Consider the following 27,948-nt stretch of genomic DNA (forward strand, 5'->3'; position numbering starts at 1 on the left):
GTACAGACCTCCTCAAAGGAGTTGTGAGCAGTTACAGACCTAGTATAAATATGACTGTAAATGTCTGTAAAAAATACTATTTATTGGCTTTTCTGAAGCACAAATCCTAATACTCATTCTTGAGCCCTGAGTCAGCCTAACTAAGTTTAGGAACATGCATAACTTCAGAAGAGTTAATCACTTTCTAGAAGTCTCTTTGGTAATTTTATTTTGTTATACAGAAGAGAAAACACAAAAGTTATTGAACACATTGAGCAATATTGAGTAATTCCAGTGTTATGGCCTGCAAGACAAGTTTGGTGAAAGGTGGGGTTTGGTGTGTGTAGATTTCAGGTGCAGTGTGGAGTTGGAAGAAGTGGATCAGGAAAATAATAATTTTGGGTGGTAACTTGGATGTCACAAGCTTCTGTGGGAGAGAATTTGATGGTGACACCTTAGGGGAGATGCAGACTTAACATTAGGACATATTTTAATAAGTTAGTCAAGTCTGGAATGAGTTTCCTAGAAAGATGGTCGGTGTACCAAACCTATCAGTTTTTAAGAGGCATATGGACAATGCCCTTAATAACATGCTTTAACTTTGGTTCAGATCTGAAGTGACAAAACAGCGGACTAGATGATCATTGTAACTTCCCTTCCAGCTGAACTAGTCTAGTCTAGTAGAATCTGGTCTCTTCCAAAGGATTGGAAAGTAACTGGATGTAGAGTGGGAAAAGCAAGAGCATTTGAGAGAGCATTAGGAGAGTGGAACTTTTGGAGGCAAAGCATTGGCACTCAGAGATTGGAAATATTAGATTTGTGAGGATCTAGAACAAAAGATTTAAAGGCAGAGGCTTTAGGGAGAGAAGTCTGGGGAGGAAGACTGGAAAAGATGGGAGCCTCTGCAGCAAAATGGACCAAGCCAACATTAGCTTCTGGAACCACAGCCAGTTTTCCTCTCCCAGACATATGCATGGATTTGAAATATCTTTGCCCTGACTTTTTGCCTTCGAAAAACCCTATATTTTAAATTCCAGGGACTTTTTAAATTGAAACAAAACTCAAACAGCTTTATGATTCTGATTTTCGTTAGATTGCAAAGTTAACAAACAAACCCAGCATTGGCATTCTTTCCTCACTTCTCTTATATAGAAAGTCTATGAGCCATAATTAAGATCTATAGCTGTGACAGCTTTTATGCTTTTACAGATGTTTTGGGGCATGTTGATTTATGTATGTCCTGGTCTGTAAGTTCCTGCATGAGAATAAGATACATCTGAGAACTTCTGATAATGAAAGGTGTAGTACAGCTGGGTCAAATGTGTTTAAGTAAATACGCTACAGATACAACACAGTAAAAAAAAAATCATCTGCAAGGAGCTTAGGTGTGAAGTACAATACTGAGCAAACTAATTCTTCTGAGTTATCACCATGCATTATTTAATTTCAGGTATGAAGAAGGTGTTTGGCAAAGATAAGCCCATACCTGCAGTTTAAAATATGAGCTGTAAGATAAGGCACAAAAGAAGTTATACTGGTGGCTTCTTATGCTAAATCTGGGCCCTTCTCTATTAATGTATAACACAGTAACTCTCTGTTAAGAGGATTTTTACTTTATTGAGGTGAGTACTTCTAAAATATTTTAGCTTAGTCTAGCTGTGTCCATAGATTGCAATTATAATAGTTGTCATGGTAAGAGTTATCTGGAATTTTCATTGAGAGTTAGTTTTTGTCCCTTCAAAGGACTGTTTTCAAATCTTACAATTTAAGTAAAATAAGACAAACACCACAGCTGGCTCCTGAGAGCCTAATTTCAAAGTGTTATGGAGTAAAATTTATTCATTAAAAGTTACTGTGTAGACCATGAAAAATACCTGAAGCATTCTCTCCCCCTAAAAATAGAAAAAAACCCCAACTTTTATATAAAGTATCTGTTCAAATCTTGTTTAGAGGAAAAAAAGTTAGAGACTGTTTTTAATGTAGCCTCAGTTACAAAGTTGTGGTATGCTGCTTCGCCCAAAGATGATCGTTTTTGTAACCGTATTCTTCCACTTTTTCATGCAGATACATATCCAATGTATTTAAAAAGAAGAGCAGACATCAAAGCAGATGAAAGAAAATTAAGTATTTGTTTTAAATCTAAATTCCACTGCTTTTGTGCAACTCACACTTTTTTGTAAAGCTCAAGTGGTTTTGCCTCCTGCTACTCTAAGTGTTGCAAGGCTACTTTGGAATATTTTAAACAGAAGTCTTTTGAACACACAGGAAATGTTCATTGTTAATAATTTGTTAAATGATCAAGCTAGTAAAAATCTAACATATGATTAATCTGGGAGCCAAGTAGTATTTTTTTAAATTGGTTTAACTAGCAGGACAAAACACCTATTCAAAATACATTGCCTTGGAAATATGAGTGAATTACAGCATAATTTTCTGATTGTGTGCATTGCATGGAGAAATATTTAAAGCATTGGAAGGCTCAGCTAAATCATTCTGCAGTTCAAGCGCTGAATATAACATAAATGGCATACTTAGTGCTATTTTAACCTTTTGTATTATTTTCCTAGACTTGAATGGAATGTCTTTTTCCAACTTGCAACAGTGTTTATTTCTCAATTATTCAGTGTTTGCTAGTATAATTATAAAATATAAGTAAAAATCAGCATATTTTATGAAGGGTCTATAATCAAAATTTTTCTTTTTATAAAAAACGCTATGGTTGAAGGGAGAGTTTTAATTGCTATGTATTTTAATCATTGATCTAATTTCTTTTTAGTGTCCAGCTACAGGAATTGGTGTTTGTCCTACCTTTTAGTTGAATGAAAGCTGTCCCTCGATAGAGGGAGTGTCTGCTTGCCAGCTGCCACCGAAAATCCCTGCTTTCTTAGCTCAGATGTGCTCCTCTTGCAGCGGGCGTGATTCACAGGAGTGCTTAGCAGGCAATTCAAAAGAGTTAGAAGGAAGCAGTACTCTCATTCAAAAACCCTTTTTTGGTGACTTTTGGACTTTCTAACTTATTAAAAAGCTGAGCTGAATCATATACTGGCTACTGACTGATGGATCTGCCTTCTGATACACTTCCAGGAGAGAATAATTTTTTGTTTCCCAGCAGAAAATTACTGCATATGAGAGGTGGAAGGGGACTGGGTATTCTCACTTGTTTAACCTCCATGTTCTCATTTAGCTGTGTTAAAGAGGAGCATGAAATTCATTTGACATGTCTCTTTAATGGGATGGGCTTTTTTTGAGAGTAGAAAACAAATTCCTTTATGTTCTGTAACCAATAAAAATTCCTTCTTATGAGAAAAAATTATAGAATTTTCCTGAGTTTTCCAGTCTGTTCATATTCTTGTAGCAAGATTCGGATTTCAGAAAGGGGAAACAAGCTTCCTAGAAGATCTTAGACAAATGCCTTCACGTCTGTCATCCATTTCTCTGCTTCTATTAATGTAAAGGTCAAATAGCAATACCTGTGATTTTTTTTTCCATATTAAGGAATGAGGGTAAGTCTAAAGTGTTAGTGTTTCCTGGAATCCAAGAGAGTAATATCAAATCAAGATATTTTCCTCCTTTTCATTACCTTCTGAATCTGTTAGTTCCAGTACTGAATTTGGATTATTTGAAAATTCCATATTCTGAACACTGGTTTCATGGCTATTATAGTCCTGTAGATGACTTTCAAAGATTATGCTGTGCTATTTTGAGTTCATATTCTTATATTAACTCAAAATTCTTATGTCTCTTATGCTGATACTTTACTTCATTTATCATCAACAATTCTTTGTTATCAAAGGTGAAAACCTTGCCTTCGGAGTAAACTCAGTCACTGCCATACCTTTGGGAGAAACAAACATAGAAAAGTATAAACCTTGAAGATGATGGTGCAGGATGTTAATTTTCATCATATCACTTGGTTGAGGCAGATTCATCTTTTTTACAGTCACAGTTTCATTTAAATATTTCTCTGATGTGAGACAGGTAGCTATGACATGGTGTGTTGCATTGTTTTGTTGTTTCAAAATGCAATGTCAGAAAGGTAGCATACTTCTATTGATGTATATAGTTAACTGGTTGTCATGTTTCTTGCACCTTAGCTTCAGACCATTTTTCAAAATTTAGTGCAAAATACTTTGTATTTTAGGTATCAAGATTTTAGTCAGCTCCATGGCCTTGGATTTTATCTGTAATGATAGGGGAAATACTTTTTAGTATTGATTTTTTTGGGCAAGTAACCAAAATCATGAGAGCAATTTGTCTACACTTTTTGATCTTCCTGCTACATGGAATGAATACTTTGAGAGCTGCTAATCTGCCTGATTTAGTTCAGTTTTAGTCTGTCCACTCTAAGGATGAGCCAGTTTCTGAGATAACATTACCTTCATTCAAATTACACATCAGTTACAACTCTAAACCTAAAACTCACGTTTGACTGAAAATTCTAGTTTGGTGCCATAGAGAAGACTAAGTGGGAATGCCCTTATTAGGGCACTGCTACTCTGGGGGCAGTGATCCCATTCATTTCTATGGAATTTTTGACACTGAGTTCAGGAAAGACAAGTTTTTCCTAAACTGCAGAAATTCTCCATATTTAGAGGCACAAGGTTTTCACGAGGCACACTTCTTTGCAGGTGATCCTTCATTTTTTGCTGTGTTTTTATTATCGTTCAAGGGCTGAGGGTTTGACATGCAGCAAGGTTGTAGTACCCCTGAATGGGGTTTCTCTTTATTGATAACTTTGGAAAACAGTAAAAATGTCAGGGAAAGGGGCAGCCAGAATTAGTGGATATATGTGCCACAGCATCTCTCTACCTCAGTGAACTGGGGGTTTTTGTAGGATGGGAATAGCAAAATGCCAGTTTCTCTTAGGAATCTGATGAATGTTCATAAATGTTTGTAAAACTCTGGGATGCCTTAATGAGTGGCAGTGCTAACAGTCATAAGAAAGCCAATACTGATAGATTTGTGTGCAGAATATATGTGAGCATTTAAAAAAAGAAAAAAAAAACATATGGAAATAAGGTAGTAAACCTGACATATTAAGAGGAAGAAATATAAGATCAGTTTTTTGGAACTTTAGCCTCAGTTGATTACTTTATTTAAATAATGCATGCCTTTATTTTTTTTTTTTATAAATCTTATAATGAAAGTGACATTGCCTGTCCTGTATTTATTTGGCATGTATCTGAACTTCTTTAATGCATCCCTTTAAATTCACAGTCGAGGACTGCAGTATCTACAGTCCAGAATGGTAAGTGTTACAGGAGTATTGTGAAATATAGAAATTAGGAGTGAATAAACTATGAATTTCTGTGTATAAGTTTTTGAATTCAGTTTATGTCTGTTCTGAATTGAGTTGAATGCACTTTTACTTAGCCTTTCAGCCAGTACTGCTGGGTAGTTAATATGGCTTTTATAAAGACAAGATAAACCATGATTCCTTTGCAGTAAATCATTGCTTTTTCCCCCTCTCCTTTCGCTTTTTCCCCCTCTCCTTTCACATTTTCCTGTTCCACTGTCTTATGTCTGTTTCCTACTTCAATGCAAGATTTGTAATCTTGGGAGACTTTCCTCTCCAGTCTACCAAGGGAGCTGAGAACTGAGAAGCTCAGTGCTTTCAGCTGTGGCTGCTTCTCCACTGAGGGATGAACTTGCAGATTAATTGCTTTTCATGCTTCAAGGAGACTTGCATTGAGTTTGAAGGCAAGAATAGTGAATTATGTAATCCTACTGGCACAGCAGTGCTGTGTGAGAATAGAAAATGCATAGGAAGAATGGAATCTTTGAAGAATTTTATTGCCTAAATCCATAATGCAAATTTCAGAAGCATATATTTTAGATTGTTGCTGAAGTGTAAAACCAGAGCACTTTAACACCAGGAGGCAGCTTATGCTGTTACATAAATTTTATGGATTTATATTATAAAAAGTACTCTTATTAATATGATTTTTAGGTGCCAGTGGTTTTTGTTGCTCTTGCTTAAGAACTTTTGTTTCAAGTTTGCTTCATTAATTATATTTTGCATCATGCCTGATTATACAACTATATGATAGATTAGCCAGACCCTCTAGAATATTTTTCACAAATGAATGCCCTTGAGGTACATAATTTTATCTTTCACCCTTGCCATCATCTGTATTTATTTTAGCTATAGTAGTTATTTCAAGTAGATGGTATTTCATTCAAATGCTTAAATATTTTTCAGTAGACTAACTTCAATGGTCTTTCTTAGAAATTACCCATGTGTCTTCTGGATCTCCTTCTATAAAATAAAGAGAGAAAAAATTGTATGTCCTAAAACTATCAAATAATTACATCTTTATCCTGTGTTTTATTCAATAAGGAATTGCAGACTATCTTTTATAGTTAGTCTGAGAAAATAATATTTAGAACTTCTTACTGTTTACAGCAAGATTTAGTTCTTTATCATTTTGCAGTAACATTATCCAAAAGTTAACATTTATTTCTAACATCTCAAAAAGCCATGAGGCCTAAATGATATTGATTTTCTAAATTTCTGAATCATGATACAAATATTCTGGGTATCTTCTTTTTTTCAGTGGAGAAAGAATCTTTATTTTTGCACAGAAATTGAAATGACATCTTAATAAAGATTATTTAATGTTCTGTTCTGTGGGAAAGAGAACTGGGTGTTTCTTCAACAGTGGAAAAACTTGTGGTCTCTCTAAAGCTCTGGTTGTAATTTTGTCCTCAACTTCACTTTCCTGTACTTAACTGACACTTATTTCATCCATATGCTTGAAGACTGCAATTCCATTCATCCATCTGATATGTTCCTCCCTTATGTACCTTTTTATTTCCTTTGCATATAACCATCTCCCTTCAAACAAGCACCAAGCTATAAATGCATAATAAATTATAGCTTGAAGAAATATTTTAGGTTCTTAGACAATCCTAGAACTTAAAATGGTTAGCTTGACCTCAGGCATTAGCTTGGCCTATGTAGGTTCTTAATTATTTGTGCCATAAAAAAATGCAAATTAATTCTGAAAAAATAAACAGATCTAGGGGCGGGGTACAGTCTTGTGGTTAGGAAGGAAAGAATATACAATACATACCTGAAAAGAGCGAAATAGAAGAAATATACTCTTAGGTTGGTGTGAGCATTGCTTTTCATCATTTCCAGTTATGTAATGATAAATGCTACACATAGCAAAGTTTGCAAGGAGGAGAAGGGTACTGCAGAATGTTTCTGACCATCTGCTTTGCTTAGGGAAAGCAGTTGGCTAAGGAAATACTAGACTGGAACTTGTAAGTTTGGGAAGATTTTAACAGAGGTTCAGACAAATATACAAGAGCTGGAAGAGCTAGATTGTTATCTCAGGAGAATAATCTCTTTATTTCTTGATCAGGCTGCTGAGCATTTCACAACCGTGGCAATAAATACTTCTAGCCCAAGGGTCCCAGTGCCTGTTACCAGCCAGACTCCCATAACAACTCCCATAACAACATAACTCCCATAACTTGCCCTTGACAAGTTTGGAAAATAAATGCATTGGCATTCATAAGAAACCTAGAAATTTCAGGGAGACTCTCCATAGAAATAGATAGATAAGCAGGAAGAAAGAAAGGCACACAAAGCTTGAAACTGATTTTGCCAATGGTAAAGAGATTTAAAGGTAAGGCTTAAGGCATTTTAGCAATCTGCCACATAATTTCGAAGCATTGTGAAACTAATTAGAAAATATAGGCAGGTGGACAGACAGGAATGAGATAGTAATGGCATGTATAGTTCAGTCCATATTTCCTGATATATTTTTATTAAAAATATGCAAACTATATTTTTGCCTCAATGTGTATTAAATGTGAACACATTGACACTTGCAGTGCTTTTCTGCTCTCCTAGAAAATGTACAGCTTCTCTTCAAAAATTAGTCATAAAACCATACACACGTGGCATGTTACAACCAGGTTTGACATACATCATTTAACCTGAGAGTAGCTCAGTTTGCTTAGTGCTAATAACACCAAGATTGTGCATTTGATCCCTGCATGAGCTATTCACTTACAAGTTGGTCTTGGTGATTCTTTTGGGTCCCTTCCAGCTCAGGATATTCTGATACAGGTTCACATTGGCTCTATTTTAAAAGAATTTGTCTATCAAAGATTCACTTAATAGATAATATAGCTAATGACAAATCACCAGCAGTGAAGACTGTAGTTGTCTGTCTGAGTAGTTGTCTGTTTTGGGTAAGACTGCCCCTAACATAGTATCTTTATGTCTTCAAAATGCAAAATGACTCAGTAACTTCACATAAAGGAACACAGCAAGTTCATTCTAAAATCAGTTACTACCACTTCAATCAGTACTATGTTCACATGATACATTTTTGTTATTTTTATTTAATATGCAGTGTGGGAAAATACTCTAGTTGCAAAATAGTAAATTCATGTTTATTCATCTCTGAGAGTGTGCTTCTTGCACACTGACTTTTCAGGGAACCTTTGCCTGCTATTCTGCCCTGCTTTGAAATCTTTGCTCTTCTTTATCATTATATGCAGATATCACATTTCTATACAATTCTGGCTTTAGATCATAATTTCAATATTATACTGATCCTTGGCACCTTTTGAGATTGGCAAAGGAATCCTGGGTGACACTTTGAGGTCTGTTCTCCTATCTTTAAATGTTTAGCCTGACTTTCTAAGAAAACACATATGGAGTCCGTGTGAGCACAATATGTGTGCATGTCATAGGGTAAACTGAAGACCTTTGGGAAATTTCAAAGGAATTTTACAATCTCAAATGTAATTAAGTTCCTTTAAAAGCTTTGTTGTGAGAATGGAGGGAGCATCATTGCATGAGAGCAAAGCTTCAGGCTGCAGTTAGAGCAGGTTGGCCTTGTCCCTGCAGCATCCGTGTAGCTCTGACTACTTAGAGTTACTGCAGCTCTGCACAGGGCAAGCAAGATCTGTGATAAAGATAGAAATCAACAGATTATTTTCTTTACGACCAAGCTGAATAGTTTGTAGACCAATACAGCTAAAATAATTTTAAGATGTACATATCCTGTGAATAGTTTAGTTGATAATCCTGAGTTTTGTTGGGCTTTTTTTCTTTGTTACAACAGCACAGAGAAATCAAGAGATGTCTTCATTTCTACCTCTATTTTTGCTTTTCTGGAAAGCATATTTGGTTGGATAAGCATGATTTTGGATAATCAACTTAAACTTTTCATTTTTCCATTTCCTTTATATATTCAAGCTAATATATATTTGCTTCAAAAGACTTTTCAAAAAATGCATGAAATAGGAGATATATTAAGGTCTAATTTAAAATCAATAACTTTGTATTAATTGTCTGCTTTTTCCTTGGTGAGGTTATGTAAGATTGGGAATTAAAGACTAACAAATGTCTTTTTATATACACTTATTTTATAGTTCAAATATTTTTATCATTAAATGTTTCTTTCAGCGTGTTCTTCCCCAGATCTATGCTATAAGAAGATACATTTATAAGAGAAGAATAGATTGAGTTTTTATATATTTTATATATTTTATATAAATAAATTAACACACCCCCGTAAAAAGGAATGATAGTTTTGAATTCAGACATTTGGTTCTGTTACTGTCATCAGAATTGACAAATCTGTCATTTCCCTTTGAAAACCTGTATAAATATACTAGGGTACACTGGAAAAATATTTTAAGAGCCTGGAAGATGTCTTTTTGGTGCTGTTAAAGTATAAAATAAAGGTTCTCAGGGAATTTCAGCCCATTTCCAAATTATAGTTAAGAATTTAGCTTTTGAGGTTTTCTTTAAAGCCAAAATAAAGCTAGCAAGATTCTTCTGGCACACCTCTTCTTCTCGGGCCCTGCATCATACAATCATTTCATAAAACAGTCCAGGTCACTTAAAACTCTTCAGGTTTCTGGCCTTCAGTAGCTCTTCTGGAAGGCACTGCCACAGCCTCACTGTTCTCATGTTTGAGAAAGTTTCCAGCCTAAATCTGTTTGTGGCAAGTTTCTAACCTGATGCTGTTTTGGGTTTTAAGATGAAACTGTATTTCTCCCTTGTGATGGGGTGAGGGGGGGATGGGTCTAATGAGACATTTGACTATTCATATAATTCTTGTTCTTGCAGTGTTTTCTTGCAAGACAAACTGTTCTCAAAGACTCTTGCAGAATATGGACAGCCAGATATTGACTCAGATGAGATTCCACTAGTATTTTTACACTTGCATTTACTCTATGCTGCTTCAGTTAATTTATCTTGTATAGTATGTCTGAAGAAGTTATTTATGTTTTATTGAATCCTGTGTCAGAAAAGAAAATCATGTGTTTTTCTCTTACCTGATTTCTGGCAGACGAGCTACTGAAAAGTAAATTTTCAATAGTCCTTTGGGAGATTTTTTTTTTTGTTTGTTTAAAATTAGGCATCTAAGAAAGACTACCAAGTGTACCTTAGATTGTAGAAATGACTGTAGAAAGATGGAAGAATCTCAAGAGAATCTCTATTCATCCCATTTAGACGTGGGTCTAAAGTAGATAATATAAAATATCAGTGGATTTGTTCACATCTTTCTATTGATTTTACAAAGTTTATAGATGGCTTGGATGAGTTGAATCCCATCTCAGCTGGGGGGAACTGTACTTTGTACTTCCCTTCCATGTTTAATATTATGCTCCAGTATTTTTTTTTCCTTTGCATGGTTTTCTTCTCCCTCTCAGTGCTTCTCTTCTCTTTTTTTCTTTTTTCTTTTTTTTTTTTTTTGAGGGGGGGTGGTGTTTTGTGGTTTTTTGGTGGGTTTGTTTTTGTTTTGTTTGGTTTTTGGTTTGGTTTTTTGTTTGTTTGTTGTGGGGTTTTTTTTTTGTTTTGGTTTGGTTTTGGTGATTTTTGTTTGTTTGTTTTTTGTTTTTTGTTTTTTTCCCAAACTTCTCGTATTCACTTCTCTTTTAGGGGTGAAATCACAAAAGTAAAATTAGAAATAAAACTAATATCAAGACTGCTTCTGGAGAAGCTCTACTGGACTAATCTCTTTTAGCCCAGAGGTTTCCCTTTCAGCACAGTTCATTGGCATTTTCTCTGCAACAGTCACTTTATTTAGCGCTTTCACAGTCTTTTCTAACTTTCTTTTTTTACAGTTTATCAAGTAATCTCCATTGTGACACCTTACTAAATGTTCTGCTGAAGTTTAGATAAAATCTAATCTCTCTGTGCAGTTCTTTTGTCTGGAAAATCAGGTATCCTATCAAAGAAAAAATCAGGCTAGTCTGACATGACCTACCTTTTCTAAAGCCATGTTGCATTTTATTCTATTGTCCATTTAACTTCAAGCCTCTAATTATTCTTTCCTTCAAATTTCATCATATGATTAACATGGAGCCTGAGGTGTGAAAAGATAAAAAAATTTAAGTCATTTTTTATTCTCCAGTGTTGGCACAAATGCTGTTACGAGTCCAGCATATTTTGTAGCCCTGCCTAAGTAACATCTTCATTAAAAATCTTTCTGTTGGATCTGGTATTAATTATATGGCCATTTTTCAGAATCCTGAGATAAAGGGAGCTTGTGAGTAGGCTCAAGTGCATTAAGGTGTTTAAACTTTGTTTGTTCCTTGACTAAGATTATGGACATATACTTACATCACACATTGACTTCACTGAAGACTTCCATTTAATTTGGGAATCACATTGATTTCTACTGTGGTATTTCAACTACTTCACTAGAACTACTTTTATTCTCTGGTAGGTGAAAAGTTGTTGGCATTTTTTTCTTAAACTTTTTCTTTTCTTCAAGGATTAATTAATTTTGCCATTTTAAGTTATTTCTTTGTATTCAGTCATTTTAGGCTTTCTGCTTTTTCAAATACTGTTATCTGTCCATTTGGATCTGGAGACATCATATAAAGGGATTTTCCTTTCACTGAGATGCAAGTTCCAATAAATACCTGAATATTTGATATAAAGAAATTCTGATATCCTTCATCAGTGTTCTTTTTTACTCTGAGAGGACTAATATTTTCAAATGAATCTCAAGGGAGATATTGAAAAATTGGTTTAAAGTATGTCCTCTCTACCAAGTAGCTAATTTTCCTGATAAAATAGCTATGCACAGTAAAAATAAGCTTATATTTCTTGCACACTGGTTAGTCAAAGCTTGTTTCCAGTGACTGTATCATTTTTTAAATGGGAAGAAAAAGGCCTAGATCTTTGTGACAGGAAAACTTACAAAAAACTTTGAACTAAGATGTAAAATGAATGTTTTTAGTCATTAAAAAGTAATAGACTAAAAGACATTTTGCAAAGGAAATGTAAGATGATGCTGCACTGGCACCAAATTGCTCAGTAACAGTCATAGAATTATTGTGCTCTAGGTTCTTCAGATGGATGTGGAAAGGAAAAAATAGCAAATGCCTGTAAAAACATGCCCCACAGTAGTGGATGTGCTTCTCCCATTACATAGGGCCTTTGGCTGTCTGCATTTAGAAGTGCTTTGAAATGCCATCGTGTTGAGCCAATTGCTTTACAGGAAAGGAGAAACAAAATTGATTAATGCCATTTTGGACTGAAGCTCCTTCATCTCTTTCTCGTAACTGACTGGACCATGATCCAAGCAACCTAATTCAATAAATAAGGGAGTACAGTATAGTTACAAAGACCATCCCAACTGAATATTTTCTTGTGAAATTAAAATACCTCACCATCAATGACCATTGGGTGTATATTTTTAGTCCTGTATCAACTGGAGAGAAAGATAATTATTTACCTAGTTTGTTCAAATGTTTAGTCAATGAGGGTTGGAAAGTTACTAATGAAGTAGAAGCCAATATTCTCTTTTGCAAGTGTTAAAGGAGGCTATTATGTGCTCCATTGGGAATATGCTGCCCCATTTGCTGTCTGCAAAAGGTTTTGCATCCCAGTCAGACATCACAGGTTTCTTAATCCAGGTTATGGAATGAAATAGAAACAGCTGTTACCTGCTGAGGTATCCTGATGTTTAGGACTGGAAGCAGCCGGTTGCTCTGGTATTTTTTTTTTAATTCAGTTTAACCTGATCTTAAAGATACTTTAATTTTATTAAAAGATAATGATTTGCAAACTTTGCAGTAAAGGGCATAGTGCAAAGTTTAATGAGAAGAGTGAATGCAAGTAAAAGAAGTAAGCCCATATAATTTTACTTAGCATAAATATTAGTTCAGGGGTTTATTTTATCCCATGGCCTCTGACACTGGCTGTATTTAAGATAAGAACATAATTTTCCCCAGATTATGGATGTTTGCAGTAGACAGTCAAGACTTGGAGCATATCCTTTTTATCTGCATAGTCAATGTTCATCTTTCATGAAAGAAAGAAGATGATAGAAAAGTAGATAATTTATTTTCAGACAGTCTTTTGCCTCTAGTCTTTCAATGTTCATCAGTCCTATTATATCTAATCATTGCTGTTTGTCCTTACATTTCATGTTTAATTAGCCCAGCTGAACAAATCACATCCTTCCAGCCAGACTGGCTTTCATGGAAGCAAACCCTGGACATTGACAATTAGGTATTTGTTGTCTAGATTACTTTTTTGGAGCAAAGGAAAGAAATGGGCATTTGTAGCATGTGACTCACATGGTCTATTTTAGACATCTGTGTACACTCCAGTGGGAAGAGCAACATGCTAAAGACACCCGTTTTTCTCCATCAACTATAAAAGAAGCCTTGCCATCCTGCACAGATTTAGGGATTGTCAACCTTAGGTGGGGTGATTCTCATCCTTAAGGACTGTCCTTTTACTAGGCTAAGTTTTTACCAAACCAGTGATTCATTATGAAGTCCTGTCCTCATCTTGCAGAGCCAGGAAATTTCCATGTCCCAGAGAAAAACTTCTCATTCTCCCTCTTTGCTTACCCAGCAATTACAGTGTAGCTGTACATTATGTAGCTGGGACTGTGTGTGTAACTCAGGGGAGAGCTCCTGTTTAGGAACAATCCTGGACCCCTCAGTGCTGCCATTAACTGCTTTGGGAGGTTTTGGCTCTTTTTCATGACACTGGGGTAAAGGCAATGGAAATCTGCTCTGCAAGACCTGGGCCACAGACAGGAATTCCCAGCACTGCTCTTCTCCATGATCTCCTACAGTTTCAGAACTTTGCCAGCATTCCACTTGCACCTGCAAATGTTCCCATAGCAAAGAGAAAGAAATTGAGGTAATCTGTATAGAAATTCAAACAAAGCAAAGCTTTCACAGAAACAGTATTTGCCATTAGTAGAACCTTGTAGCTACTCCAAAACTGGTGTAATGGTGGACAACCGTAGAAGGGAAGGAGCATTTAGAAACATCCTTAGTGTCTAGGCATGAACATCTTCAACGCTTTCATTTAAGCTGAACCTGAATGTACGTGCTCATATTCAGTGGTGAACTCATACTGGCTTAAGGCTCCAAGAGCCTCATGCAGAATATCACATTAAATAAAGCAGTAGTATAGGGTGCTGATAAGATTTCTCTTCAAAAATATCATCAAGGTTAACTTTGTCCCAGCAGACTTTCTTTGAGGTTCCCATCATTTCAGCTTTATAAAGCATCAGGTATTTGATCTGCATTTAGCATAAAACCATCATGAAGCATAGTTTGTTGTAGTGAGCTTTGGGAAATGTGGAGGGGGGGGAAAAAAAAAGTGATTATGTCCACACCTGACCTGCTGCAAAATTTTATTATATTGGGTGATCTTCCAGAGGACAGATATGATATTATTGTCTGAGGAGCTTAGATTTTATGCCACTACACTTCTGTGAACTTATCTGCTTATTCCAAGGAGAATAAAGAGATAGTGATAATAAACCACCTAGTGAAGCTATTAGGATGACAAAGGTACTTGTATTGCAACTACTGTAGTATTTTCTTCCTCAAAGGCAAGCTAAATAAAGTTTTCTCGTGCCTTTTAGGAATAACAAAAAGGAGGCATTGTCATTGTAATTAAAATAAAAAGAAAAAATATTCTAATAAACAAGATTGTTAGTGCTTGATTTATTCATTTTTAGTTCTATATTTCCTAGTTGAAAAAGAATCAAGAAAAAGTAGGCATACTGAGTCTTTAGTACCCCTTTGTGATTCAAACAATAATCCAATTTCTTGCTGGTGTATATTTCATTAATTAATAAATCTGGTAATATGCTCAACATCCTAGCTATTAATCTGTGTTACAAAGCACACTAGAGTTTTGGTTTTGAAAGCTAAAATATAGCAAACTGTTAATGGAATTTATATTTGTGCTCCCAAGAGGTTTAAATGAAGTCTTGAGGGTAACCACAATCCCTGGCGAGAATTCTCTTTCTTATTAAAGCTGACCTGGACAGGGCTTGCTTTCAAGCCACACTGAAATTGTCTAGAGAAAAGGAGACAGCACACGTTCTTCTTGTCCTCTGCCTCTGGCCAGCCTAGCATAGCACTGCATCTTAGTCATTAGCAAGGGAGAGAAAGAAACCAGTACTTCCCAGTTCTGGAAAAGAAAACCACTAAAGAAAAAATACACTTACTAGATTCCACAAAGTAATAATGAAAGGTTTTCTTGATCACCAACAACTTACTCCTGACCTCATGAACTGGAAAATATTTTCTGTTGTCCTTGGGTAAATTTTGTCAGTGGATTGTCTCAGGGTTTCTTGGGATGCATGGAGTAACTTAAAAGGTGACTTGCTTGGATTTTAAAACTTTTATTTATTCTGTACACTTCAGTTTGCTAATTATTTAGCCTAAGCAGAAGCAATTAGCTGCCAGTAAAACATTAGCAATAAGCTTTCTGTGATATTCCCTTTACAGAGTAAGCACCTGCATAAAATTCTTGTTCTAAATCACCCAGCTGGATCTGCCTCAGTCTCTGCATTAATAAAGTAGGAAAACCAGTAGAGAAAAGCTAATCAATATACACAATTCCTCTCCCCAAAAAATGTGTTATTTGTATACATCTTTTTTATCAAACTGATACTTTAAGGTACATTTATTTTTGCATTTATCTGGCTTGAAGTTACTAAAACCACTTTATAAATCCAAAGGTGAAATTTCCTGAGTAAAAACTTGCCTGCTAAAATAAGTTTTCTTGCTAAATTTAGAACTGAATTCTTACGGTAAAATGCATGAAGTTATTTGAAATTGTATGTATAGTGTTATTATTGTACTACTTTTAATGAGGATGCAAAAGAAAGACTACTGATGGGATACTTCATCTAATTCTAGGCAGTTCCAGCTACTTTGTAACTGGTATCAAATTTAGGAAAAAGAGATCAGCTTCTTTCTAAAACAAAGTTGAATAAAATCAAAGTACTTAAGCATTGAAGATGAAAAGGGACCTAAGTGTTGTGTGCAGTTTTTTAATAGTGGTAACTGATTTTCTGACAGGATTTTTAAAAACTTATACATGATCATATGCTATTTTTGGAGAATTATGAGAATCAAATAAATCTGTCAGGAAGCCAGATAACTACTTGAACACAGAATTATCACCCTGGTAACTTACATCAGCCTTAGAAGATGTTTTGAACTGTCTTGCTGGTAGATTTGAAAACAGTGTGAAGTATATCCAGTCACTGGCCATATGGTGTGCATCCACCTTCCAGCATGAAAGCCAGTATGTGGCACTAATGTGTATTTCAGAGGCAAACTTACTTCCAAATGGCTGAAGGATACCAGCCAGCTGCCTGCATGGACAGAGAGAGAAACCAAAATGCAAGGGGAGAGCACTGCTGAAACCCTTGAAGCCTCCTGTGCCTTTGCACCGTTTGCCTTATAGAGCTCCGAGCAAAACCAAACAGGAAAGATCACAGACTTCTTGCACTGCCAAATATTTTGTGGTCTCCGTGAGCTTGAGAGTTGAACTATGAGACCTGTGTGGTATGTGAGAGGGCTGGAAAGGATTGTTTCAAGTTGGGAGGCAGCGACAGCACTGCTGGATCTCAGTAGCCTGCTGAGGTGCCAGAGAGCCTCTTCCTTGGAGCTTTAAAAGGATGAGTGAAGTGATCCAGCTGCTAGGAAGTTTATCCATTAAGGTCAGGTGAAGTACAAACTCCCTAATTACAGTGCTTACCAGAAGGAGGGGAAAACACTCTGTGGAGTTTGCAAAATCAGTTGTATTTTCTACTTTGAAATATACCCTGCAATCTTTAAAAGTCCACTGTGATTGTTTTCCTTTTTTCATCCTCTACTTTAGAAGAAGGAAAATACTTTTTGTGTCTAGGCAGTAGGAATCCTCCTAATACTGCCCGAAGGTGGCCTGGGGCAATAAATAAGCATTCTCTGATACTTTTTGTTTGACAGACTTTTAACTTACTTGAATACAACTGGAGGGTATGTTGTGAAGTACTGTCGTTTAGACAGTTTTTGCTTGCTCATTGCACCCAGATATTTGTTTTTTGCAGTAATTGTGGTGATCAAATCCTTGGGATGCCTTTCTCCCATGGGGTCACAATGTGTTTGGAGTGAAAAAAATATGTTCTGGTTTGCTGCAACAGTACCAATCAGACCAATTCCAAAAAAAACTATTAAAAATTGTGCATTCGGCTGCTGTTGCTGTTCTCTGGCCAGAAACCCTACTCATTCAACAGGCTGCTCTTTTCCCCCTTCTCTCTCTGATTCCCTGACTTAGTCCTATGACTTTCTCCTTTCCTCTCCTCCTCCTCCTCCCTCTTTTCTGAAACTCATTGTTCTTAGATTGAAAGCAGACACCGAAACCACCACAAACTGTTTTGGTTTGAAACAGCCCTTCCTGTGCATTCTGTGTATACAACAATTTGCTAGTGGTTCGGATCAGGCACCATTCACTGGAGAGAGCAGGAAGGACTCTCCAGTGGGAAGACATGTGCATGCTGAAAAATTCTTTATGAGAAGAAATTGCACTACTCATAATGTAAAGGCTATTCCTGACATTAGAGGTCCCTCAGGAGCAGGGCACCACCAGCAACAGGGCACCAGCTGTGAAACAGAGACCCTTGGGATCTCACTCTATGATGGCTGGCAATGTTCTGACCAAACTGGACCCAGTGTAATGACATAAAAGGATTTTTATCCCTGGTAAATTTTAAACTCTATTAATAATGCAGGCATACATTGCCACTTGATCAGTCCTTAAGAGCAGCTGAAAAGTTTCAGTTCCCATTTAAGACTCAGTAACAAAGTAACTTCTGAGTGAGGTCTAGTTTTATCATATGTGAATCATCAGAAAGACAACTGATTTGTTTGTTTGTTTGTTTTTCTTTGAGCCCTGCTTAGTTTAGTCCATAAAGAAGGACAAGAGAATTTTCCAAGTAACTCAATTCATTTCATGGTGGATTTGACTGTGATCATAACTATTGGGAGGGTTTTTTAGTGTTTTAGAGGAGTCTGTCACAACTGAATGTGATTTGTGCTGTGAAGGAGGAGTGTGAATCAACTTTTTTAAAACAGTACCAAAATAATCTTTATTAGGCAAATACATCAAGGCTGTTAGCTTTTCCTCCTGTAGTCAGTACAGAAGATTTTTCATCTTTTTAAACAATAAACCTGCAACTGCCCAAATTATGCACATCCTCACTTTCTCTGCTGTTTAGGACTCCTTGTTAAACATTTAATCACAAATTGAAGTGCTTTGCATTGAAGGGCACATTCCCAGCCACTCCAGGTAATCTGACTGAATTCTTTTGTATCTTTCTAAATTATGAAACACCGTAGCCAGGAGTTTGCAATAAAAGCATTCACTCCTCTGTGAAACTTGCTCCCTCTGGTGTTTCAGCAGAGGCAGTGCTTGGTGACTTTTTAATCCAGGGTTATAATTCAATTACATTATAGTAATGAGGGCATCTGTAATTTGTAAAATTATTATAAAAATTTACTATATCTTACTTTAAAAAACCAAACATGAAAAACAACAACAACAACAAAAAAAGCCAACATGTTTTGTTCAGCCAGGTGTCAAAATACTCAGGTGTCATTGCAGTGAATACAAGGAGCCACACACATACCTTCCCATCTTGGTCTGAACGCTATCTTCCCTATATATAATCCTTTCATTTTACTGTAGTTTTTCATTGTATTCCCTGCATTCCATTCCCTTTCTGGATTTAAAGAAAAATAATTTGTCTAATTTTGGAAGTTTTATGTAGAAAGCACTTTTTTACTTTTTTTCTTTTTTAATACAATGTAAAGCTGTTTGTAGCTGTCAAGCTAGGAAAAAAATGGCATGTAAGCATTGCTTCTGATTTAAATCATTCCCAGTTCTGCTGGGAATTGTTCTAAACTTGGACTTGTTCTAAAACTCAAATAAGATTGACTGGGTAAAATACGAGGCTCATACCATGTAGGCAGAATTTGTACATAGCAATTGAAGTGTTTCTCGCATGCCTAAGATTGTAGGTCACTCAGACAAGCTTCTTACTGCACTGTGGGGAAATGCTGCCACCTGTTTGGTTTAGTTCTCTGCATTTAATAAGCCAGAATGCTTTCCCCAGTCTAGGACTCCTGCAGTCTTCTTTATATCTATTTTGTTTGGCTCAAGCAAAGGATATTTTAAACAAACTGGAAAGGAAGAGTTTAAACTTCCCAGGTGAGCATTGTGAAAGGTGTTTGTAGATTGGCATGTTGTGGGGCATGTTGCTGAGCTTGCAAGTGGCATAAAAAGTTACTGCCTGTCAGGTGAGATGGAGTGACTGATGGTATATGTGTACATTAAACCTGTCCCCACAGTGAAATAAAACACTCACCTCAGTGAGGGAGTAATGAAAGCAGGTACAGGTTCTCATCTGCCAGATGCTTAGATTTGTTTATTTGATCTCTTGTAATCATCTGCAACAGAAATTAAAATGAAAGCAGGAGTAGGAGCAAAATCAGCTTGTGTCTTTTGAGTGAGTAAAGTCCTATTAGCTCATGCTCTGTTTCTTATATTGGGGTTGGACTTGATGATCTTAGCGGTCTCTTACAACCTTCTTCTGTGATTCTGTGGGGGGGTGAGATCCTTGTAAACCCTTATGCCACTGAAGTCAGTGTAAATTTTGTCATGGGACTATGAACAAATCCTTGAGAGACATACTTCTATCAAGCTGTAAAATATCTTACTGTACTGCACAGTCAGCTATGGTCAAATAACAACCAAGAAGGACTTTTATTACCACAATGTTTCTGGTGAGCTAATCATGAAAGAGCCTGAGGTTTAATAAAAATTCCAAGAAAACTCCAATTATAAATTCTCTATATTTTTCTTTTCATAACAGCATGTGATGCTGTACTTATACTTTCTAGTAGTGTATTTCTGTAGAAGAATGATTGTACATGTGGAAAAAGCCATAAGTAATTCAAATGACTAACAATTAAAGGAGCAATAAGACTTTATAGTCCTTTCTCTAAAGAAGCTTGAAGCCTTTATGTTTAATTTAAAGTTTCTTTAAGTACAGTTACTGTTTTATTCTATCCACTAGCCATAAACTTAGAACTATAATAGTAATAATGACATTTTCCATATAAGTGTATTTATCTTTCTCTGCAAATACATATTACATGCATGTGTGTAATATATGCAAATTGGATTTTGTTTTATAGTAATTTTTAGTAATGAACACAGATGAGAGCAAATTCTTGAGAGAATATATCTCTCAGGCATATATCTGCTATGCTATTTTCAGGCAGTTATGTCTTTGATACTCAAATGGTTTCTAATGTCTGAAAATTTGCACTTAAAAGGAAAAATAAAATATTACTTTTACTTGCCTTTCTTTTTGTTTTTCTTGAGTCCTTATACAGCAGAGAAATTCATTTTAAAAAGCAGCTCTGGTGTATCAGCCACTATTGCTGATATAATTTAACATTGGTCCTGATAGGAGTGTTTTAATGGAAAAAACATACTTTATGTCTTATATCACTATAAACTGTCTAAAACTAGCATTCATTCAAGAGACATTTCCATATTCAATTCATTTCTTCCAGCAGAAAAGTAGTAATAAAATAAACCACATAAAACAAATTATATTAACACAATAATCTCACATTAATTTTCACATGTCAGTCCAAAAAAAATAAATGAATGAGGATGTTGTCTGATTTTTGCAGAATGTAAGGTGCTGAATGCAAACATTGTGTGCATATGTCATTGGCTTTGGCAGGAATGGTAATTTAAAGACAAAAGGAGAAGTGGGTCTCCTTGTATGTCTGTTTTCTTGGAACTTAATAACCAGTCCCACAATCTGATGGGAAAAACAAAAGAGCTGTTTGTGTGCCATCTGGTTTCTTCATATTCAGGGAAGACTTTTGTTGCTCTGTGGCAACTGCCTCTACAAACATTTAAAATATACAAATACGAATTGTCCATGCAGTCTTTGCTTTCATAAATTCTCCATTCTGTTTGGCTAAGCCCCATATAAGTGAAATTTGAATGGCAGGACTTCCTTCCTTGCAACCTAGCAAGGGTTTGAGTGGTAACCAGGCACTTGCTTTCTGCTTTTCCTCATCAAACTCTTTCATTAAAGTTGTAGTGAGAGAGCAAGAAAACTGGAGTTGGGCTGTTGGTGGTGGAGATGCATGGAAACCCCCCTGCTCTGCAGCCTGCCCAGGAGTGCCCACTGCTGTCTTGAGCAGGGTGGGTTCCCAGCCACCCTCTGCCAGCCTCCAAGAAACCTGAAACACTGAGTCCTGTCAAGTTTGCATGAACAGAAACAGCCACGGCATTTTATGATATACTCTGTAAATGTAAGAGATACTCTGTAGTCACTTAAATATTTTGAGGGAAATTTGGAACTACATGATCTTTTAAGGTCCCTTTCAACCTAAACCATTCTATGATTCTATTATTTTATATCAAATATATAAATTGCCTTTAGTTTCCAGAATTTCTTTCTAGCAGCTGCAGAGATCCATACAAAAGTGGCCTCAGAAAGCCGAGTTCTCATCTGTTTGATGTGTTGTTTGGATAATATTAAAACAAGTGAGCAATCAAACCAGGAGAGATAAGAATATAGAATCACAAACAGAGCACCCAGAAAAACTTTCTTCATAACTTTTAAATAGATTTCTGTGGACTCTAAACTCCAAAATTCTTGCTGAAAGCTTGACCAGCAATGACCTTTTCAGTGCTTTAGGTATAATTTTAACTAATTTATTCTTTTCCATTCTCCATAAGTGATGAATTCAGCACACAGGCTTTGCAGAAAATAATTTCATTTAGTTGTGCCATTTTTTAAGCATTTTTAATGGCGGACGTACATCTTGTTAAATTTCTGGAAAGCAGCTTTTTTTCTTTGTTCTCAAGCTGATGTCTTGGCTATAAAATAATGGAGTCTTTGTGCTCATGAAGATGACATTAGGGAATGCTCCTCTCAACCTTCATGTGGCAAATGAGCTGGTACAAATGGGAAAGAGATAGTCTGCAGTGAAAGTAGCATGAAGTCAGCAGCCTGTATCTCTTTTGTTTGGATAAGTTTCAGACTTCTTGTTCAGCTTAGCAAAAACTGTGATTAACAGAGCTGTGCCGCTGCTCTTTGCTGAATTCATTCCTCTTGCTGTGACCATAAGTGTCATTATCCATATCATATTGATAAACATGAACACTAGCATCACTCATTAAAACAGTGGATGGATGTGGGGATGCATATTCATTGGTAATATGTAATCACAATACTTGAAGGAATTGTAGAAAATAATTTGCGTTTAGCACACCACTGCCAAAAAGGTGAGTTGGGTGTTTTAACAGATGGTTTTCGAGCCTCTTTTTAAAGACCTGCACTGACAAGATCACACAACTTCCTTGGCAGCTTTTCCAATGCATCAGTACCGTTCAAATCAGAAACCTTCTTATCATTTCTAATCTAGGTTTACAGAAGTGTAAGATTATTGCTTCTTGACTCATTGACATTGGTCTCAGAGGACAGGTTATTCCTTTTTTCTTTTTTTGCTCCAAGCATGAGCTTTCTATATGCTTGAAGACTGCTATTATTTCCCTCTTAGATTTATGTGTAAGCTGTCAGATCACCCAGTGTTTTCCATGCAGCCCTCCCCCCATACCCATGCATGCTCTGAGCTCTCATGCTTGCTGTTTGAGGACCACTGCCAGTTGTGGCTGCGGAACTCCACGTTTCAATTCTGTTCCATCTTTTAAAAGCTTTCTCTAGAAATTTAAGAAGGTTTCAATAACTAGAGAAAAGGGGGGAAATGAACAGCTGGGATCTGTGCTCCCGGCAGCCGTGGTGTCTAAACCAGGACACGGTTCTGATAGCAGAGGGGCTGCGGTGCTTTCAGGTGACGGCGGTGCGGCCGCCGCGGTGCCGGTGCCGGTGCCGCTCCCGGGGTCCCCCTCGCTAGATGGCACCACCGGAGCGATGGATCGGGAGGGAGGGAGCGCTAGGAAGGATGAGCTCCTGCTCCGGGAATTTGCTCTCTGTCTCTCCACTGCCGTGTGGCTGGACGGATGGAGGACAAATGCACACACGTGGAGGCCTTGCTTCCCCCAGCTGTGGCGGCTTCTTAGAGATCAATGAACGCCTTCATACTGCGCGTTTCACTGCGCAGTCTGAATGTACCCTGAGTCCTTGTCATTTCAGCTCTTTGAGTCTTATCCCGATGGCTCTTCTTGGTACGTCTTCCTGTTAATATTTCTTTAACATACAGGAACTGAAAATATTCTTCTGCTGCCAGATCTATGCAGCTCTGTAGGCAAGAACCATGAAAAGCACTTAGTATGTGTGTGATTTGAGAGCTGTATTAACAGGATAGCTAGGGTGAGATCCCAGGCAAAAAGAGTAAGTTTATATACTAGAAATAATGTATTATTTAATTTTATGTATATCAAAATGTGATAGTAAGCATAGCAGCAGGTGGTACATCACCTACAGTAAGAGTCATATTGCTGAACACTACTTGTAAGTTGTAAAAATAATGAGATCACGGAAAGCACATGACTGTTAACTTTGTGTATACACAGGGTAGTCATAAACAGGAAAGGAGAACAGCCTGTCACAAATCTCCCCAGGTCACACTCTTCTGTAATGTCTTATTTTCTGATAGGTTTTTCTGATGCAATTTTAAATGCCTCAATTTTCACAGAGTTCTTCTCCCTACCCCAATGTTATGGTTTTACATGGGAAACCAAGACCACTACCCATTCTTGTGGTACTTGTTGCTTGCAGTTTCCCATTGCCTATCAGATTGTTCTTGTTGTGTGCATGTGGCACCTGCATAGGAATGTTAGTTATGTAGGAAGTAAAATGAGTCTGCTTACAGCTCTTGGTCCATCTGTACCCATTTGTAAAGTCTGCAGTCGTAGGCCCAGAGGTTGGAATTAACACCATTTGTTCTTGTCAGTGCACAGTGTCTTGGGAGACAAAAAAGTATTATTTCTTGTTTTAAGAAAAAAATATTGTTTTTCTTTAATATACATATATATGTATCTCTGTTTGTGTGACAGTATGTACATGTGCAAACATAAGAGGTAGATGATGCTGCTGCTTACGGGAAAAAACATTTCTTAGAACTTCTTTCTTGCTGCAAAAGGTGCCTCAAAGTAGCTGATCCATTCAAAGATTCAAAAAGTGTTGAAACTCTTCTCTCTTCTCTTAGAGCTATTTTAATTTGAGATCTCAGAAGCAGTAATGTCTTCTTGGTGGAGCAGGACAGCTGAGTAGGATTTTTAGTTTATCAGCAGCTGTAGTCTGTGTGTCATTGTAAGATATCTGTCTACTGTATTTTATTTCTTCATTATGCACTGCATTTCCACACCAAGCATAAAAGCACATTTTACACAAGCCAATGGACTGAAGTAATCTTCATCAGATTTATAATTGAATATTTTACTTCCTGCTAAATAAGACTGCAGCAGCATCCTGAACAGATCCCATTTCCCACCCACTTAGCTCCATTCAGTTGAACAAAACAATTTCCTCCTTCCATCCTAAATTGTTTTGCAGTTTTTTTAGGATGTCTTTACCAGGGGATGCATTTTAAAAGTGTGTGAATTGACAAGAGACAGAGTTTAACAGGCATTTATTTAAGTATGCAAAATTTGTTGGGAAAGTAGGTGTTGAGTCCAAATAGTTGTATGTAGAAGAAAAATCTCAAATATACTTCTATGGCAAGTTTGTATGATAAATATGTGTATAAGAATCAGTAACTTTAGCAGTCTAAGTATAGGTGAAGATGGAGATTTCCATAATTTTTATGGTAATTTCCCATTGATAGGTTGTCTTCCTGTAAACATTAATACTATGGCAATACTTATATAACAAATGATCCATGTAAATCCTTAACAGGAGGAAAAAGTGTGGGTTGTGTTCCCTTGAGCAATCACTATGCCAACTTTCAGTCTTTTACCTCCAGGCATACATAAGTGTGTTGCATAAATCTTATCAGAAGACATTCTTGACAATGGAACAAAGCAGATTTTTCCACCTGCAGATTATTCACTTTACTTTTTCACACAGTGCAGTAGTGAGGATCTGGAGAATCAGACTAATTTAACTTAATGTTTGTCCAGCAAAGGATAGTTACCTCTGCACAAGTATAGTTTTCAGCCCACGAGTTCTGAGAGTGACCTCACAAATTGATTCATTTCATACAGTTTGATAAATCTGGTCTCTTACACTGCAAACTAGCATGGTAATGTAAAGCACAGAAGTGGTTTCTTTTGAGAAATAAATAATTTCCTCTAAAATATAGCAACAGATTCTGTCCTACCTCCAAAGTACATCCTTCCTGCTATGTAGTGCTCTGGGGAAACATTGCTACAAATAAATATAAATATATATTTATATAAATATTAACATAAAACCAGAAGGAAAATAAAGGAAAGAAATAAATACTCTCCAAGACTTGTGTATATAAAACTATAGAAGGTCATTCAAACTCCCTACATCAAGACAACTTCCTTACAAGTGTCACATGTCACCAGTCATGGTGAAGTCAGGCTGCAGAATTTGCCACATACCTGTGCTTCTCATAACTTCTTTTATTTGTGTTCTTACCCTTTTCTAAAGGAAAGGTTTTGCAAGCTTGGGATGAGATGGGGCAAGGACTGCAGAGTGGGACTAACTGGCTGTGGGAACAGTTAAATCAGCCATTTGGGAACACCAGTAAGAACAGAAAACGTGAAAATAGCATGGATTTCTCTTTCCATGGATTGTCCATGGACCTCAGTAAGAAGTAGGAATAACACTACATGCAAAAGCCATGCTAGCATCTGGCTGGGCATTGCACTCTTAGGAGTTGTGATTGTTCTGCATCCAGGGCACTGCTGATGTGGTGGGAGATGAGGCAGAGATGGCAAACAGGAGGGTGAAGTTTAGGGGCAGATTGAAGGGAGTTCTTCTTGACAGGAAATGGTGGTGGGGTGGGGGGGTTTTCAGGAAATTGTACTTTTTAAGCTTTTAAAAAGGTTTTGGGGAAAAGTTGTTAAGAAGCTATGTTTTCAAGAAATTATACAGCCCGACCTTGAAGCTGACTTTGGTTAGGGCCAGGCCTTAAAACTTGCACAGCTTGAGGTTCTGGGCTGTCCATCAGAGGTCTTTGGTTCTACCCCCTTCTACACAGAGAGAAGAAGGGTATGATGTTCAGCTAAGAAATGTCAGAGCAGTAATAGCCTCTTAATTAGACATTAGGACTTCCCTTTAAATATAGGTAAAGGTTCTGTGCTGTCCTGACAGCCTTTGTCATGGGAACCTGACCTCAGAAAGGAGGGAGAGTGGTGGTTCCTGCCTTATAATTTTAAGCCAGATGAAACAATATCTGCTCTTAGCTTCCTTAGGAAAATTTCTAGTCAATCAGACCCTTTTTTTGTTGGAGACCTATCTTTAGCTACCAAGGCATTTTAAATTTTTCAGTAAATTTCTCAAGGCCACAGGAGTAGAAAATAAGTAGAAGAGGAAATGACCCATGAAATATTTGCAGAGGTGATGTTTTGTGTGTGTTCTGCTAAAATGTTTCCTTGAGTGCATTAAGTGTTTATATAGCACTGCAGCCACTATTAATCCAAGTAGTCATGTTTTTCCTAGCCCACCACGGACCCTTACCTTATGGCCACCCCCTTGAAATTAATCAAAGTGATCACAGAGCTGTCATCACTGAAAAATAGTTTATTATTTTAGAAAATGTGATCTATTTCTGCCTGACCAGAGCTGGATGTTCCTAAAAATATTGAGAATGTTGATGTTACATGGGTGGTAAACATCTTCTTTAACAGATACACAGGCAAAAGAGGCAAATGAAGAACCAGTTGATCCTGTAGTTCAACTGGTAATATGTGATTAGTTCAAAACTAAAGTGCCACATGCAGAGGGCTTACACTGTGATCATAAAAATACCTACTTTTCTGAGAACACAGGAGGAAAAGCTTTTTCATTATTTTGATTGGACATCCTAAAATATGTTGCCTATTTAAAAGTGTGCATTATTAATAGAATGCAACCTATCTTTAGTACTGATTTGGTTTTCATTTCTCCTCATATTTCCTACCTCCTCTCTTCAGGGATTTTTTATTCCCTTTTCTATCCCATTCTGTTTCATTTGTATATGCAGGAACAGCTTGAAAGATAGTGGTGTGTAAGCAGCTACTCATATATCTGGCACATCAGCTAATTCTTAGCTACAATAAGCAGAGGTTCATCAGGTTGCAAAGTTCAGCCTCATGACAGGCAGAAACTCACTGAGGTGTTATTCTGAATTTCTGGTCTCCACTGGGCAATTCACCCATGCTTCCCCCCCCCTTCCCCCCCACACACACCTTTTATCACAAAAATGGTGCTTCACTCTTTTTTTTCAGGTGAGAATGAGAGATTTAGTAACATAATATTAAAATTTCCTTTGTCTCCAAATTTAGTATCCTGTTTTTGTGTCTGTTCCAAATAAATAAAGATATGTAAATGGCTGCTGTTCTTCCTGCCTGAACTGGACCAGGATGTTTGAACCTTTGGCCTTTTAAGAAATGGCAGTTTTTCTAAAGTTTTTCTAAGGAATTTCTCAGTCTTTCTAAATAATTGAGACAATTGCAGAAAACATAAAAGTTCTAAATATTTGATATCTGTCACTCTTCAT

General features: G+C 36.7%; 1 protein-coding gene across 5 annotated transcripts in view; it reads left to right on the plus strand.

Moving 5' to 3' along the window:
- The window catches only part of NT5DC1 (5'-nucleotidase domain containing 1), a 147,806-nt gene that overhangs the window by 48,483 nt on the left and 71,375 nt on the right, over positions 1-27,948 (plus strand). The window contains exon 1 of one of the 5 annotated variants that reach the window (XM_085575061.1): positions 1,488-23,500. The exons of the other annotated variants lie outside the window; for them this stretch is intronic. Within the exon in view, the coding sequence (XP_085431187.1) occupies positions 23,230-23,500 (271 nt within the window). The 5' untranslated portion in view covers positions 1,488-23,229. Of the gene's footprint in view, positions 1-1,487; positions 23,501-27,948 lie in introns of those variants that run through there. 5 annotated transcript variants of the gene reach the window in all.

Source organism: Lonchura striata, chromosome 3 (genome assembly GCF_050655825.1).
Source record: "Lonchura striata isolate lonStrDom1 chromosome 3, ASM5065582v1, whole genome shotgun sequence".
Taxonomy (NCBI): Eukaryota; Metazoa; Chordata; class Aves; order Passeriformes; family Estrildidae; genus Lonchura; species Lonchura striata.